General features: G+C 31.8%; 1 protein-coding gene across 1 annotated transcript; it reads left to right on the forward strand.

Moving 5' to 3' along the window:
* Positions 1–3,526: 3,526 nt before the first annotated feature.
* Positions 3,527–5,420, forward strand: LOC149203078 (protein TIFY 9-like). The gene is made up of 6 exons (XM_089400101.1): positions 3,527–3,716; positions 3,871–4,063; positions 4,177–4,279; positions 4,413–4,569; positions 4,693–4,750; positions 4,913–5,420. Exons 1-6 carry the CDS (start codon positions 3,587–3,589, stop codon positions 5,016–5,018), a joined length of 747 nt encoding a protein of 248 aa, XP_089256227.1. The 5' UTR covers positions 3,527–3,586; the 3' UTR covers positions 5,019–5,420.
* The last annotated feature ends 12,465 nt before the right edge of the window (positions 5,421–17,885 follow it).

The raw sequence follows: 17,885 nt of genomic DNA on the forward strand, positions 1-17,885 counted from the left end.
TTATTACATAGTAAAAATAAATTTTAAATATTTAAATTATATATATGTAATTTATTTATATAAATTTCAAAATAAAAATTATTAGTTTATTATTATAGAATATTTTTTAATTATAATAAGATATATTATTTAACGGAATGTAATTTTATTTCTTTATAAGTTTTCAAATTAGTTTAGTGTTTGATGTCTTTTAATGACTTTCTATCTGTAATGAATATATAATTAATAATTTTGAATATTATTTAAAGATATTGAGATATTTAATATGATTCATTGAAAATATTTCAATTTGTTTAATTCTAGTTAGATCACGATGTAGACGGTGACATGGCGTTGGAAATCAGCGAAAGATTCGGATGACTAGATTATATTGTGACGGGGGCAAAAGAAAGTGCAACTTGAAATAGCAAGGTATCTTCATGCCAAGTTAGGATTAAAGTGGAGTGATTTGTTAATTGGGTAACATTCCATCTTTACCACATCATAAATACATCTGAATATATATATATATATATATATTTGTTATTTGTTATTTTTATTTTTATTATAAATATAGTGTGAGAAGTATCCTACAATAATAAGTTAATTATTATACGTTTGAAAATAAATATAATTATTGTTATTTTTATTGTATTTAATTTTACATTATAAGGTGAGAAGTATCATATAGTAATAAATTAATTATTTTTTTGGTTTGTTAAGCTGTTTTGTTTTTTTTTTAAATTATTATAAGTTTAATTTTTGGTTTGAAAAATTACTACTTAGGAGTATTTAAGTCATGAGAATCATTTTAGTATCAGATTTGATTTAGGCCACACTAGTACTAAATTTTTTCTCATAAAATTTCAAACCAATAACTTTCACATCATAGAGTGACTTGATAAGATACCCATCACCATATATTTTACAAACTATAAGCCATAATAAATTAATTATTAATTTACGACATGAAAATTAATATTTTCTTTATATTATGTTTAAATTATTAATTTTTAAATAAATTATTTTTGCCAAATGATGCGATATACAGATTAATATTGGTTCGAGAAAATATAATGTACTTCGATACTTGTGTATGTTAATTTTATTGCTGTTTGTTATCCGTGATAAACAAATATTAAAATAAAAAAACTTAACGTATTCTATGATAGATTTTATATCATGGAATTTAAGGCAACTTTAAATTCAATAATTGAAAATTCATCACAGAGAGTATTCAAAAATATTAAGTTAAACAACTTAACGTATTCTATGATAGATTTTACATCATGGAATTTAAAGCACCTTTAAATTCAATAATTGAAAATTCATCACAGAGAGTATTAGATACTATGCCGTAAAATATTATTTATAACTTTAGGCATTATCCCTTTTTTAAATATTTTTCTATTACGCTATAAATGATGGTTAAATAAAACATAGATGGGAGTCACAGTGGGTATTAATTCTTTGTAAGTTTGTGAATTATTTTAAAATTTAAATAGATTAATAAATCGGTTAACATGGTGGATATGTATTTATAAAAATATTATAAGATTTTAAGTTTATTAAGCGTATAATAAAAGGTGATAGGGTGTTTTGTTAAGGCGTTTTGTGATAAAAAGTTTACTTGTTCGAAATTTTATGGGAAAAATTTTGCTATGCTAATGGTTGGTGTGGTCGAGGCAAAGTGTCATCCCTAGATGATTTTGAGGAGGTGATGGCTTAGATGTGTAGGGTGTTTTGTGAAGGCATTCCGTGGTGAAAGGGTCACTTGTTGGAATTTTTCATGGGCAAAAATCAAATCATGCTAAAAGTTGGTGTGGATCACATATAATTTTGACTACATGACAACTTAGAAGCCCCGAGGTCAAAACTAAGCAGACCATATATTAAATATAGCAGTCATCTCAAAACTCACATTACCTAACAAACCAAAACAAATCATACAACTTTATGCTATGAAAATTAAATTACATCATGCACCTTCACTATGGGCTTTTCTGCTCAAATGCAATTTTTTCCTTCCAACAAACACTTGGTTCTCTTCTAACCATGCATATTTAGTACAATCTATTTCACCATAGAAATTCTTGATGTGTAAATAGATTATGTCATAATACTATGAATTATCAATGTCATATGCCCAAAAATTATAACTCATTTCATTTGACAATTCTTTTAATTAATTAATTTAAATTTAAATAACTAAAAAAACATAATTACTTTGCAAATAAATCTCAATCTTTAATTTGCAAATATTGCTATATATATATAGATATTTTAAAATATTCCATAAAAATTAAATCTCTACCTACCATTTAATAATCATCAATAATTAAATTAAAATTTTATAAATTATATTAAAAATAAATACATATAATAACATAAAAATAATAAACATTAACATAATATACCAAAAATTACATATCCATTAAACTCTCGGAACGAGGACCGTATTTAAAGAAGAGGAAGGAAAAACAACAATCTTAATATTGAATACTTACGGCTGGACGCAAATGCATCATTTATTTATTTTTATTATTAAATTATGTTGGATTACTTAAAGATGATGAATTTAATAAAGATGATGCATTTAATAATAATTTTGAAGTGTAATATTTTGGTGTTTCTACAAAAAAATTTTGTAAGAATTGGATAAAAAAATTGTAGTTAAATCTTGATTATATTATTTAAGTTGATTTTTTTATTGTATATGTGAATTTAGTAATCTCGAAAATCTTCACAATTGTAAAAAGTTCAATAGTCAAATTTGTGATTTCAATGAATCCCTATCACATTATAAACAAACTAAATCAGAAAATAAATCAGAAAACTTTTAAATTTTTTTTGATTAAGAAATTATCACCACATTCTCCTCACTAGAAAACACTATCTTTTTAGGTTCTCATGCTTCAAATGTTATCTTGAAGAGTTTGGATGCTAACCCATCACGGATTCATGGTATTTTTCCATATTTTTCTTACAATTACATGAATAACAATTTAATATTTAATTAAATTATTTGAATTTATTAAAACCTTATAAATACTATGAAAATATCATTACAACTTTTCTGTGTTCACCTATTTAAATATTTGTTCAAATATTCAATATGGCTTTGAATACTTTGAATACTCTATAATCAACTCAAAATTAAATCAAAGCTGATCTGGTCTAACAATAAGCAACCCACAATTCATTTCATGTTTTTCCCGTGCTGAAAAGGACGCAAAAGGATTCATCACGTCAAATCCGTGGAAAATTTGGTGAATATGCATAATGCGATTATGCGAGTGACGCACTGGCTCCAGATATGACACTTTGCAGTTTGGTCTGACAGAAAGCAGGAGCACGTGGTTCACATGGTCACGCTAAAGGGACGCCGGTGCCGGAGGTGCTGCCGAAGTTGCAATCCATTTCCATTCATTAAAGCAATAATACTTCCACGTGCGTGTTTATCAGGCTTTGTCATGCCCCTGAATTCTTATGGTTTATATTTATTCGGCAGTTCGATAGATCTCCTGAAGAAGTATAGCTTCGGGAAAAGGGTAGATTGCGGTAAAAATTTGGTGATTTATCGGAACAATATTTGAGTTTGCAGGCTATGTCGGCAGGTGCATCTGTGGCCTTCGAGTATCTACGCGTTCAGAACGCCTCTGAAGCAAACGGAACTGTAATGAAGGACAGTAATAGTTTGGAATTCGGTCCTGGAAAACACCAAGCCAAGCAAAGATGTATGCTTTCTTTTGCAAACACTCTGAATCTTTCTTGCCGTTATGTTTTCAGATCGATCAGTGCAATATGCCTTCTCTCAATAAATTTGTTTCCATTTGGGTTTTGAAGGAATGATTTTGCTGATATTGTATCTATTTTTCATGAATGGAACAGTCATGCAACATCTGTCGCTGGTAAAACCTGAGATTATGCAAAAATTGCTTTCATCGAACAAACAATCAGAGGACAAGAAGGTTGAAATTATGGAATTGTTTCCATTAAGCACCGGTTTCGGTTCAAACACAAGAGTTACAGAATCAAATATAACCTTGCCTTCGGAAATCGGCCTCACTAATCCGAATTCCAGGTATTTTCTTGTCCAGATACTTGCCATTTGAATTATTTTTAAGGGAATTCTTTCAATTGAAAGCGATTTAAACGTTCAGAAGGCTAACTATATATTTATGGCACTATTTTCAGCCGGTTCGTTGTAGCAGAAGTGCCGGAGAAACTATATTCCACATCTCAATTCACTATTTTCTATAACGGAGTGGTGAATGTTTACGATATGTCTGCTCAGAAGGTCTTATTTTTATCCCAGCAACACATATAACGCATGAAGAAAAATGGTGTATATTTTGAGAAAACCACATGAATCGCTCATCCTTTTTAGTTTATTTTATTTTTGACGGAGTACTTTGCAATTTTCTTGGCAGGTTGAAGACATTATGAAGCTCGCCAGCGCCAATAGCTCGAGCAACATAAGAACCTCTAAGATTACGACCGGCAAAATTGAAGAAATATCGGGACAGCAGCCTTCCAAATCTGCATGGAACGCTGTCAATGAAAATCAACCTCAAAAAGTGGCGGCAGGTAAGACGCGTATCGCACATATGTTATTTTGCATAGGGGTTGGATAGATAGAATGTGAAAGGGTAAATGAAGGTTTTTTTAGGTATAAAATTGTTTTAACATGGTTTCTTGTTCCGCATGCAGGCTTGGAAATAGTGAAGAAATTGTCTCTGCAACGCTTCCTCCAAAAGCGAAAGGAGAGGTAATCAAACTCTAGCATCATCTACAATTTATTGTCTGTGTATTTAGATGATTGAATAGGAAATGAATCGAATAGATCATCTATCGATTATTTTTAGTTTAAATTGAGATGATTGAATACGCAAATGTGTATTGAAGCGATGGTTTTTTTGGTGGAGCTCAGATTGAACAGCGTAGCTCCTTACAGCACAGTGGAGACGGCGACATTGCCTTCGAAAGCAGGGAAGGATTCCGATGAGAAAATCATACTGTCGTTGGGTTGTCGGTGACAGCGAATTTAAAATGTCGGTGGATGCTATTGACCTTTAATTGCATCAAACGATCTGTTATTTTCGCCCTTTTAATCGAGGGAACGAACCCGTTTTTGTACTGCCGATGACGGCAACGCGTTTTCCGTATTGCGGACAGTGAGTACACTGTGACAGGTGAAGCTCACCGGACATGGTCGGCTGAGGAAAGTGCAACTTGCAACGTCAAGGTAGTTTCGTAGTAGAGTGAAATTGCAAAGCAGTTCCCTAATCGGGCAGTGTTCGATCTGCACCACAGCGGACATGTCAATATTAATATTGTACAAATCGTATTGGACACCACTTGAGATATATTTACGCTGATAGGTGTCCCTGTGATAGGTGTCCCTTTTATTGGAGTTGGATATTTTAATATTTTTTTAATTAATTTTTTTGATCGGATGGGTCATAATATTCTCGTGGTTGTCACTATATTAATGGATAGAATTCACACCACTAATTTACTTGCATCTCTAAATCACATTTTTAAAGCATACTTAAATTAATTTTTTTTACAAAAAATGATTAAAAAATTATTGTACTTCTTGTTGATAACCACTAACGTATGTTCATTAGTGAGAAATGTATTTAAAAAAATTATAAAATATATATTCAAACCAGCATTGATTTTAAAACGTATCTCTGTTTACATACTTAAACTTATGCCTCTTCAACCATTTGCCAAGTGTTGTTTGTTTACATTCTTAAACTTATGCCTCTTCAACCATTTGCCAAGTGTTTTTCAAGCACTGAAAAATATATTTAAAACAAATTATAAAACATATATTCAAACCCGATTTTGAAAGGTATGTCTATTCACATTCTTAAACTTATGCCTCTTCAACCATTTGCCAAGTGTTTTTTTTCCAGTCTATCAGCGAAACTGAGTGGTTTGTTTGATCTTTTGAACTCAACTCCTACCAGATATCATGTAAAGCGAGTGGTTGCCTATGGGTTACTAATTCCCTCACCCATTTCATGGTTAAGGGTTTTCATTACAAGGCAATATGAATTTGTTTGATCTTTTGAGCTCAACTACAAAGCTCATTTCAGGGTTTTTTCATTACTGGTTATTTATATTTCTAGAGCTAGCTAATATTCACTTCCATAAAAAAAAATTCAGTGATTTTAGATGGTGTTTTGGTAGAGGATTGTTAGGCTATTATACATTTATCTCATTACTAGTTATTTATATTTTTTGAGCTAGCGAGTATTCAGTTTCATAAAGGTTTTTTAGCCATTTTAGATGGTGTTTTGGTAGAGGATTGTCAAGCTGTTATAGATTTAACAGTCATAAATTTTAATCTCCACAATGGACTTTGTTATGAGTTTGAGAAAAATATTGAAAAAGAACAAAGAACAAAAGAAAAGTGACATAATCAACCTGTGCATCACGCCGTGTCTGTGACAATATTCTACTCCCTTAAGGAGTTGTTGCATCATATCCTACAATGCAAACTCATGCATATGCTCAACAATGAAATGAAAGGCTAAACTACATATTTCCTATTATTTATATTAGGATTGAGCCATGTCAATTCCTAACAATAATTTTTTTTGCTTTCACCAACTTTCAAACAAACTACTTTCACACAAAAATCATCAGAGTAAAAAAATAAAAAAATGTTAGGACTAATCGATTGTAGATTTTAAAAATATTAGGACTAAGTGATTGTAGATTTTAAGAATATTTTAGATGAACAACTTCAAATAATTGATCTTTCCCATATTGTATCCTGAGATATTCCTGAAATTCGCAATCCTCCTAAAATTACCTATAACCAACTGTCATTATTATAACAATTGCTGGTATTCTCATTATCACAATTGTGGATTTTGAAAATATTTTAAAATAAAAATAAACAAAATATATAACTCGTTCATTTTCATCTATTTCTAAAATATTCCCAAAATCCACAAATTCAACCATCTCCAAATATTCTACATCTCATCTTATAACATTATCTTACAATATATTGTTAACAATACAATGCTACTATATGTGTAATAGTGGGGCACTTTCATGACAAATTAATCACATAACCCAACAGAATACTGAACACAAAACACAAAACACTTACTCATTTGATTGCCAAAGAGGGTTTTTATATACAGTGGAGAAGTTTTTGGAGTCGGTGGCTTCTTCAGGAAGCTATCTAGCTCTCGAGACTTCCGCCGAATTCTCCAGAAGAAGCTAGACTTTGCATTTAATGTTGGTGGTTGGAATTATTAATGTTTTCCAACACTCCCCCTTAATTCCAACCATATGACAAATATACTATAGCACAATATATAAGACACTGTAAACATACTCTTAATTGTCATGCCTGCTGGTCTAAGTCTCAGCTAGGCTTACAATATAATCTTGATTTTCTACAACACATAACTTACTTCTACAAAACTCAAATTTTTCCTTTCCAAGAGGCTTAGTGAATATGTCAGCTACATTCTCATTTGTATTACAGTATATTAGAGAAATTTCTTTTGATTGGACCTTTTCTCTTACAAAATGATATTGTGTGTCTATATGTTTTGACCTTGCATGACATACAGGATTGTTCCCCAGTTTGATGGTGCTTTGATTATCACATCTATTCATTGTAGGTTCTTGTTGACCTTCACCAACATCTTCAAGTATTCTTCTGAGCCATATAGCTTTACAAGTGCCACTATATAATGCTTTATATTCTGCTTCAGTTGATGACAAGGAAACTGTTTCTTGTTTCTTACTACTCCATGATATAGCTCCCGATCCTATATTGAAGACGTATCCAGTGGTGGATTTCCAGCCCAGTCAGAATCAAAATGACCTGTCAATTCAACATTACAAGCATTAGTATATTCAATACCAAAATTGATAGTTCCCTTTAAATATTGAAGGACCCTTTTTGCAGCTATCCAATGGCTTTCATGAGGCTTAGCCATGAATTGACTAAGTATGCTTACTGCATAAGCAATGTCTGGTCTAGTGGTAGTGAGATAATTTAGACTTCCCACTAATTGTCGATACAATGTTCCATTCACCTCTTTTGTTCCATCATCACTTCTTAATTTGATATTTTGTTCTAATGGAGTACTCACTGCTTTACATCCATTCATATGAAATCTCTTTAGTACTTCATTTGTATATTTGCTTTGTGTGATTAAGGTTCTTCCATCATCTCTCCATACTTCAAGACCTAGACAATAGTGCATCTCACCAAGATCCTTCATCTCAAATTCCTGTGATAACTTCATTTTTATATATGTAATCAATTTATCAGCACTCCCTGTTATTATTAGATCATCAACATATACAGAGAGTAATACTATATCCCCATTTCTATCTGTCTTGACATACAAATTAGGATCATTTTTACTTTTTTTAAATCTTTGCTGAAAGAAGAATTTGTCGATTTTCTCATACCAATATCTGGGGGCCTATTTTAGTCCATATAAGGCCTTTTTTAACTTGCATACAAGATGTTCTTGACCCTTCTTTACAAATCCTTCTGGTTGAACAAGATAAATTTCTTCTTTTAAGTCACCATTTAGAAAAGCTGACTTTACATCTAATTGATGTAGCTTCCAATCATATTTAGTTGTCAATGCTATCATTATTCTGATTGTATTCATTTTTGCAACCGGAGCAAAGGTATCTTCATAATCTATACCTTCTTTTTGTGAATAACCTTTTGAAACCAATCTTGCCTTATACTTATCTATACTACCATCTGCATTAAATTTTGTCTTGTACAACCATTTTGATCCTATAGGGACTTTATTTTCAGGTAATTCTGTTAATTCCCAAGTTTCATTTCTCATTATAGAGTCATATTCTTCTTTCATAGCTTCCATCCATTCTTTATGATTTTTGGCTTGTTCATAATTTAAGGGCTAAAAAATAGTCATTACTTGAGACATTAAAGCATAATCTTTATACCTGATGGGGGCTTGAATTTGTCGTGTTTACCTTCTTAGAGGTTCATTACTTTGTGGAGTACCTTCTCCTTTTCTTCTCTATGGAGTGCTTTCATCACTTCTTTGTGGACTTTGATTCCTTGATGTGTCTTTTGGAATGTCCATGTGTTCTTGAACTTGAGTTGATTCCACAACTTCTTCTTCTTCTTCTTCTTCTTCCTTAAAGCTTTCATAAGGAGACTACCATATATTATGTTCATCTTCTTTTATTTGTTTATCTACATGCTCATGAAATATAACATCTCTACTTGCGAAGACCTTGTGAGTACTTGGATCATACATTTTATATGCTTTTTGATCAGTGCAATATCCAATAAAAATACATTTGATGGCTTTGGCATCTAACTTTCTCCCATCCTCTTTAGGAATATGAGCAAAGGCCTTGCATCCAAATATCCTTAAATGACTAGCTTTAGGTTTAAAACCATAAAATGATTCAAATGGTGTTTTGTGCTCAAGATACTTAGTAGGGCTTCTATTTTTAAGATATACAGCGGTATTAATGGCTTCAGCCCAAAAAATATTAGAAAGTCCTTTACTTTTTAACATACTACAAGCACATTCAACTAATGTTCTATTTCTTCTCTTAGCTACTCCATTTTGTTGAGGTGTATGTGGTACTGTAAATTGTTGCATAATTCCATTTTGTTTGCCATATTTTATAAAAGGCTCCTAAAGTGTACTCACCACCTTTATCTGATCGAAGAATTTTAATGCCCTTTCTTGTTTGCTTTTCAACCATACTCTTGAATTCTTTAAAGTATTCAAACACGTCACTTTTATTTCTTATAAAGTACACCCAGGTGTATCTAGTGCTGTCATCAATAAATATAAGAAAGTAATATGCTCCACCAAGTGACTTAGTTTGCATTGGACCACATACATTAGTATGCACTTGTTCAAGTATTTCACGTTTTCTTCTATTTTCATGCACAGGAAATTCTTCCCTATGTTGTTTTCCTAGTGCACAACCTTCACATTCAAAGTGTTCACCCTTAATAATTGGAAGACCTTCTACCATCAATTTCTTTTGTAGTAACATTAGGTCATTATGATTTAAGTGTCCATACCTTTGATGCCAAAGCTCTATAGTTGACATGTTTGTTGATGCCAAATCTTGATGCCCATTCTTCATTACATCTAACTTGTATAAGCCTCCAACTCTCATTCCTTTTGCAACAGCCTTGTAGTTGTCCTGCACATCCTTTACCAAACAATGTGATTTCACAAATTCAACTTTTAAATGTTGATCTGTGATAGTAGAGACTGAAATTAAGTTCTTCTTTAATCCTGGAACATACACCACATTTTGAATTTGTTTTTCTTGTCCATTAGGCATCATAACACTTATATCACCATATCCTTTAATTTCATGTGATATATTATCTCCTAAATAGATGTGTCCACCATTATTAATCTCATGATAAGTATCAAACCAATCTCTTTTGCATGACATATGGATTGATGCACCAGAATCTATAAACCAAGTATTATCATCATTAGTTTCTACTGATAGAGCAGCATTGGACACAAACAATTTAAAATTGCTGAAGTCATGATTAATTGCTTCATCTCTATCAACATAATTTCCTGAATGCCTTCTTTGTTTAAATTGATCAGTCCTTCTTTTCATGCAATTCTTAGAAAAATGACCAGGTTTTCCACAGTAATAACACACATCATTTCTACTTGATTTGGCATTTGTACTTGGTAAAGGTGTACCTTGAAATGAATTTAGCTGTGGCTTTTTGCCTTTATTTTTCTCCCACTGTTTGCCTTTGAAGGACTATTTCCCTTTGGCCATCAATGCCAAATCTGAATTGGGAGATTTCTGTTTAAGGCTTCTTCTTCGCTCTTCTTCCTGCATAAGTATACCTGCCAACTCATCAAAAGTAGGAGCCTTCTCTCTAGCTGAAAGACCAGTGATAAACATTTGATATTCATCAAACATTCCATTTAATGTCACAGTAACCAAGTCTATACTAGATATTGATTCACCAATGTCACCTAATTTATCCTTTAGATCTTTAATTCTAGAAATAAAATTACTAACACTTTCATTTTCTTCCATCTTAATTGAAATAATCTTACTCTTTAAATACAATATTCGATTTGTAGTCTCCGTCTCATACAAATTTTTGAGAGTGTCCCATGTCTCCTTGGATGTTTTGCACTCTCTAATGTGTGGAATAATGTTGTCCTTAACCGTCATCTGCAAAAGCACCTTTGCTTTGTTTTCCCATCACTCCCAATCTTGAATTGCAACATCTGTGGCTTGAGAGGACACTGGCTTAACTTCAACTCCAGACGCAATCGTCCATGTATTGTTTCCTTCCATCAAAGTCTACAACTTAAACTTCCAATTTGCATAATTTTCACCGTCTAACTTGTTAGAGTCAAATAAATAAGATTCTGCCAATACATTAGCCATGTTACTTATTTTCATCATACCAATCACCAAAAAAAATTACTAATTTTCACAAATATAAACCCTGAAGCATAAATCATAAAATTTAATCCAATATCATTGGATAATATGGCTGCCCCCCCTTTTTTTTTAACACAACAGATCAAACTCCAAATTCACCACTCCAAAACTTCCAGAAAATTCAGAATATAAATCCACTCACGCACGATCTCACTACTCTTCAAATTTCAAACATGAAGCTTGGGTTAATAAAAATGAAAATCCATTCAAGATTTAACCCTTGCAATATATGGCCAGTACTAAAAAATCCATGGGAATCATTCACTATATATATGAAACTATCTGGAAATATACCTTCTTTTTTTTCTTTTTTTCTTTTTTCTTTTTTAAACCAGAAAAACTTCAACTTTGTTTTGCTCATAACAAATTTCTCATACTATTGTATAGCCGCATTTATAAAATCAATTTTACCAGTGGAATATTAAGTGCTTTGTTCACACAGTTCGTTCCAACGAAGGCTCTTTTGAGCTCCAAACAAAAAAAAAACAACCGTCTCTACTACTCTTTCGTGGCTGCAACATGAAAATCACATTGAACAGTCTCTTCCGCAGGCAGTAACTTCAGCCAATTCGCCCTTCACCAGAGCCTTCACCCCCTACAAACATATTTTTTTTTTGCAACACAGGAGGAACAGAAAACAATAGCCACCAGCTGAGGTTTGAGGCCAAGATTCCACTAGATTAGATAAAAAAAAAAAAACACTAGCAGAATAGTTCTACAAAAAATCGAAAAAAAATAGAGCACCATGCTTGCTTACTTTCATCAGCCACTCACAACGAACACTCCACATTCTGTCTCAGCATATTCGTTGAATCTCTCAACTTGGATCAATCAAAGCAACTAAACCCAAACAAGTTGCACAATCTTTCACACCATGCGGCTCCTTAGCAGGCAGCACAATCCTCTCACACAGTCAGCAACAAGACACCAGGTCTTCACACGCTCACCTCCCAAGACACCCGGTATTCACATGCTCACCTCTGGTCTTCAATGTGTAACCTGACTTCAAGTAATCACAAGCCACACACAACAGGCACTTCTGGAAGTCTGACCGCACTTCCACAGGCTTCACAAAGCTTCTTTACTATTAACTCCACTACTCTATTTGCACACAACCGAGACTCACTGCCTCGTTTACACGGCTCACCAACACAGAACCCACAATTCACCGAGCCCACAACTCTGGCTTTGAGCTCACAGCTCACCTGAGCTCTGATACCAAATCAGATAACCCAACAGAATATTGAACACAAAACACAGAACACTTACTCATTTGATTGCCAAAGAGGGTTTTTATATACAGTGGAGAAGTTTCTGGAGTCGGTGGCTTCTTCAGGAAGTTATCTAGCTCTCGAGACTTCAGCCGAATTCTCCAAAAGAAGCTAGACTCTATATTTAATGTTGGTGGTTGGAATTATTAATGTTTTCCGACAAAATTGATGGTATTTGGGTATTGAGGGTGGTACATCTATCGTAGAAGTCAAAAAGATCACAGTCCATATATTCAAACACCAAGTAGAGAGAAAGCTTTCGACCTTCAATCCATTCGATCTCCACAGCCAGCAATCTACAGCATATAAAAAAAATAAAAGAGCAGAGCAGAGAGTTCTTTCAGCATTTTAGCGCATCATCTGTTGTAGACTGATAGAACAGAAAAGGAGCGATATGAACTGCCCTATGAAAATTAGAAATATATTCGTACTTGATAATGTGTTTACAACGAGAGAGCATATTGAGAGTTGTGATTTCTCTGAAAGAACTGGTAGGAAATCCTTCCTCCGTAATATTTGCATGACTTTTCTTGATAGCCACAATCTGACCAGTTTCCCTCACTTTCGCCTTGATGACATTCCCATATGTTCCCTCCCCGAGTTTATGTATAAATTGATACTTGTCCATGTCTTCTTTCTGCTCTTTTTACTAAGAGGAGAGTTGGTAACTTAAACTGCACTCGACTGGCAAAGAGAGGAGAAGTCCATTTCTTAACGCAGTGCACTTCACAATGTGTATATGATCTGCCTCTACCTAAAATCAGCACATATTTAGTGAATTCCAAGTCGATGAAATGAAATGAGACGACTGTTGATCTTAACTTGTAAGTCGGTAGCGAATTTTGATTAAGGATAAAACCATAGAAATCAAGAGGTTGCTTTTCTAGTTAATTAATTTTCATTTGCAAATTCAGTAATGTCAAGTGAGACATTAAGCTAAGACACTAATTATTATTATTTATTAGAAGTTTAAGAGTCATGTTTAATATCAAAATAAAAATTTATAAAACAATTATTTTCTTCATAATATATAGAACGCCAAGAGCTGCTCTACAGCTTAATATGGCAATATGGCAATGAGTAAAAAAAATATCTAATGCGTTATACAATATAATATCATAACAACACTTCAAAATGAAACCAAACTTCGAGGAGGAAACCCTAACCGTGAGATTTGTTTTCACCAAAACGTTGTCTCCATGAAACAAATGGTCATAACCAGAAGAATTTACACATATTGCAACCACAACCCAAAAATTCACGAGAATGAGATCAGATGATTAGTCATCATAGTACTGTTCGCTCCACAGAGATCGCCTTTCACTGATCAACAAAAATTGTATATAAGCTTCCAATGATTTTCTTCTTCACTTAATGCCATTGGAAGAATCATTGTATACATATTTACGCAAATAGGAGTCCCTCTTATTGGAGTTGGTCTAAGTTTCGAACCAACTAATGTGGTTCATCCTTGGGACAAATCACATTTGTTGGATGTTTCACACCATTTGTCGTGAGGATCAACCACATTAGTTGGTTCGAAAAGCCCACCAAATCTGTACAATGTGATTAATCCCAAAAACAACCTTATTATCAATAAAAATTAAATAACATATTAATTTTTTGATAATTACTTTAATAATACAATGCATTAATATATTAATATTTAATATTTCATATATTGTAGGTTTGAAGTTGAGATTTGGTACAATTGACATATTCTATTTTCTATCTTTCAAATCAATCTAGGATAAAAAAATCTTAAGGGAAATATTGTAAAGAAAATCATATAAATATATGAAATGGAATAAAAATAAATATGGAGGAGATACAATTTTTTTGAGCCCCACTATTTATACTTATTATAACACTAGGGTTTTGGACATTGATTTTAATACAAAACATAGGTTTAATTTTATTATTTCAAAATTTGTAATCTAATATATTGCAATCTCAAAATTTAATTTAAGGTGCTAATTTTTTTTTTATTAAAGTGGTTTCATAGTTTTTTAGTTATAAAAAAATAATGTGGAATTTGATATACATTGATTTGATAATAATAATTTTTAATTTAATATACATTGATTTTATAAACAAATACAATGTTTTAATGGACATTGATTTTAATACAAAACATTGGTTTAACCTATAATGGTTCCAAATCATTTTAATAGAATCCATTTTTAGTCTTTAACACCCTCATCAATACAATAATGTGTAGTTTAACATACATTACTTTTACATAATAATTTGTAATCAATACAATATTGTGTAGTTCAAAGTATATTACCTTTATATGACAATTTGTAATGTAATATAATATAAAATGATTTAATGCAAAACATTGTTTTAATATATAATGATTTTATATGTTACTTTGTAATTTATGTGATTTAATATATAGTGATTCATCTATTATAAAGGTTATAAATAATAATTTAATTAATGTTTTTAGTAATAAAAATTAATGTTAGATCTTAGACTTTTGTGATCCATATTGATAATACAATTGTCTTAGGGATTAATCACATTGTAGAGATTTGGTCTACGTTTCGAACCAAAAAATGTGGTTCATCCTCACGAAAAATCGCATTTGTTAGATGTTTCACACCATTTGTCATGAGGATCAACCACATTAGTTGGTTCGAAAAGTCAACCAAATCTCTACAATGTGATTAATCCAAAAAACAACCTTATTATCAATAAAAATTAAATAACATATTAATTTTTTGATAATTACTTTAATAATACAGTGCATTAATATATTAATGTTTAGTATTTCATATATTGTAGGTTTGAAGTTGAGATTTGGTACAATTGACATATTAGATTTTCTATCTTTCAAATCAATTTAGGATTAAAAAAGCTTAAGGGAAATATTGTAAAGAAAATCATATAAATACATGAAATGGAATAGAAATAAATATGGAGGAGACACATTTTTTTTTCGCCCCACTATTTATACTTATTTTAACACTAGGGTTTATATCCATAGTCAACCATGGACAATCATGGTCAATCATGGTTAGCCATGGTTGATGATGGTAAACCATGTTTTATAGAATCAAACATGGTCAACCATGGTCAATCGTGGTCAAACATGTTTGAATGTCGTGTTGTAACAAAAATTGTCTCGATATGAAAATCAACCATGATCAACCATGGTCAAATGCCGCATTGTGACAAATATTGTCTTGATATGAAAATAAACCATGGTCCAACATGGCATTTTCATAAGGATTGTCTCAATATGAAGATCAACCATGGTTAATCATGTTTACTTTAGTGTTTATAATATTTATCTTAGTGTTTATATACATTGGGTTTATAATATTAGTCCCTTGGGTTTAATCTTATTCCCTTAGGTTCGTAATCCCTTGGGGTTTTAGTATTAATCCCTTGGGTTTATAATATCAATCCATTAGGTTTATAATATTAATCATGGTAAACGACGGTCAATCATAGCCAACCATATTCAACCATAGTCAAACCATATGGATATGGAAATCAACCATGGTCCAATGTTTTTTCTCACAAAGATTGTCTCGATATGAAAATAAATCATGGTCAACCATGGTTCAATGTTGAATTGTGACAAGAATTTTCTCTATATGGAAATAAACCATGGTCAACCATGTTTATTTTAGGGTTTATAATATTCATGTTATGGTTTATATACATTGGGTTTATAATTTTTATACCTTAGGTTTATTATTCCCTTGGGTTTATAATATCAATCCCTTAGGTTTATTGATGTAAGTGTTCATATTCCTAGGGTTGAATATTATTCAACAATAGTCAACCATGTTCAACCATGGTCTAATGTCGCATTGTGACAAGGATTGTCTCAATATGAAAATCAACTATGCTCAACCATGTTTATTTTAGTATTTTTAATATTTATATTAGGGTTTTTATACCTTGGGTTTATAATATTTGTCCCTCGGGTTTAATATTATTCCCTTAGGTTCATAATCCCTTGGGGTTTTAGTATTAATCCATTGGGTTTATTGTTCCTTCTCGCTTTTAATATCAATCGCTTGGGTTTATTATTCCCCAGTCAACCATGGTTTATTATGATGTCAACCATGGTTTATTATGATGTCAACCATGGTCAACCATGGTCCAACATGGAATTGTGATAAGGATTGTCTCTATATTTAAATCAAGCATAGTCAACCATGTTTATTTAGGGTTTATAATATTCATGTTAGGGTTTATACACCCTGGGTTTATAATTTTTATACCTTAGGTTTATTATTCCCTTGGGTTTATAATACCAATCGATTGGGTTTATTGATGTCAATGTTTATATTCCGAGGTTTTTAATGTTATTTAACAATGGTCAACCATGGTCCAAAGTTGCATTGTGACAAGGATTTTATTATTTTGTTATTTTTAATATTTATCTTAGGGTTTTTATACCTTGGGTTTATAATATTAGACCCTTGGGATTAATATTATTCCCTTAGGTTCATAATCCCTTGGTGTTTTAGTATTAATCCCTTGGGTTTATTGTTCCTTCTCGCTTATAATATCAATCGCTTGGCTTTATTATTCCCTGTTCAACCATTATTGATTATGATGTCAACCATGGTCAACCATGGCCCAACATGGAATTGTGATAAGGATTGTCTCAATATGAAAATAAAAGATGGCCAATCATGTTTATTTTAGTTTTTATAATATTTATCTTAGGGTTTATATACGTTGGGTTTATAATATTAGTCCCTTGAATTTAATATTATTCCCTTGGGTTCATAATCACTTGGGATTTTAGTATTAATCCCTTGGGTTTATAATATCAATCCATTTGGTTTATAATATTAATCATTATCAATGATGGTCAATCATAACCAACCATGTTCAATGATGGTCAAACAAGGTTGGATATGGAAATCAAGCATGGTCAACCATGGTCTAACATTGCATTCAACAATGATTGTCTCGATCTAAAAATCATTCATGGTCAGCCATGGTTGACCATGGGCCAATGTTGCATATTTGTGACAAGGATTGTCTCTATATGGAAATTGACATAGTCAACCATGTTTATTTTAGGGTTTATAATATTTATGTTAGGGTTTATATACCTTGGGTTTATAATTGTTATCCGTTAGGTTTATCATT

This window comes from Pinus tabuliformis, chromosome 2_1 (assembly GCF_031772625.1).
Source record: "Pinus tabuliformis cultivar Carrire ecotype Pingquan chromosome 2_1, CPIR1, whole genome shotgun sequence".
NCBI lineage: Eukaryota > Viridiplantae > Streptophyta > Pinopsida > Pinales > Pinaceae > Pinus > Pinus tabuliformis.

What these genes read in the sequence shown, in the direction of transcription:
- LOC149203078 (XM_089400101.1), top strand. Translation starts at nt 3,587, where the DNA reads ATGTCGGCAGGTGCATCTGTGGCCTTCGAGTATCTACGCGTTCAGAAC. An exon ending in ACCTCAAAAAGTGGCGGCAG is followed by an intron (nt 4,570 to 4,692) that starts GTAAGACGCGTA and finishes TTCCGCATGCAG; the next exon opens with GCTTGGAAATAGTGAAGAAA. An exon ending in CTCCAAAAGCGAAAGGAGAG is followed by an intron (nt 4,751 to 4,912) that starts GTAATCAAACTC and finishes GGTGGAGCTCAG; the next exon opens with ATTGAACAGCGTAGCTCCTT.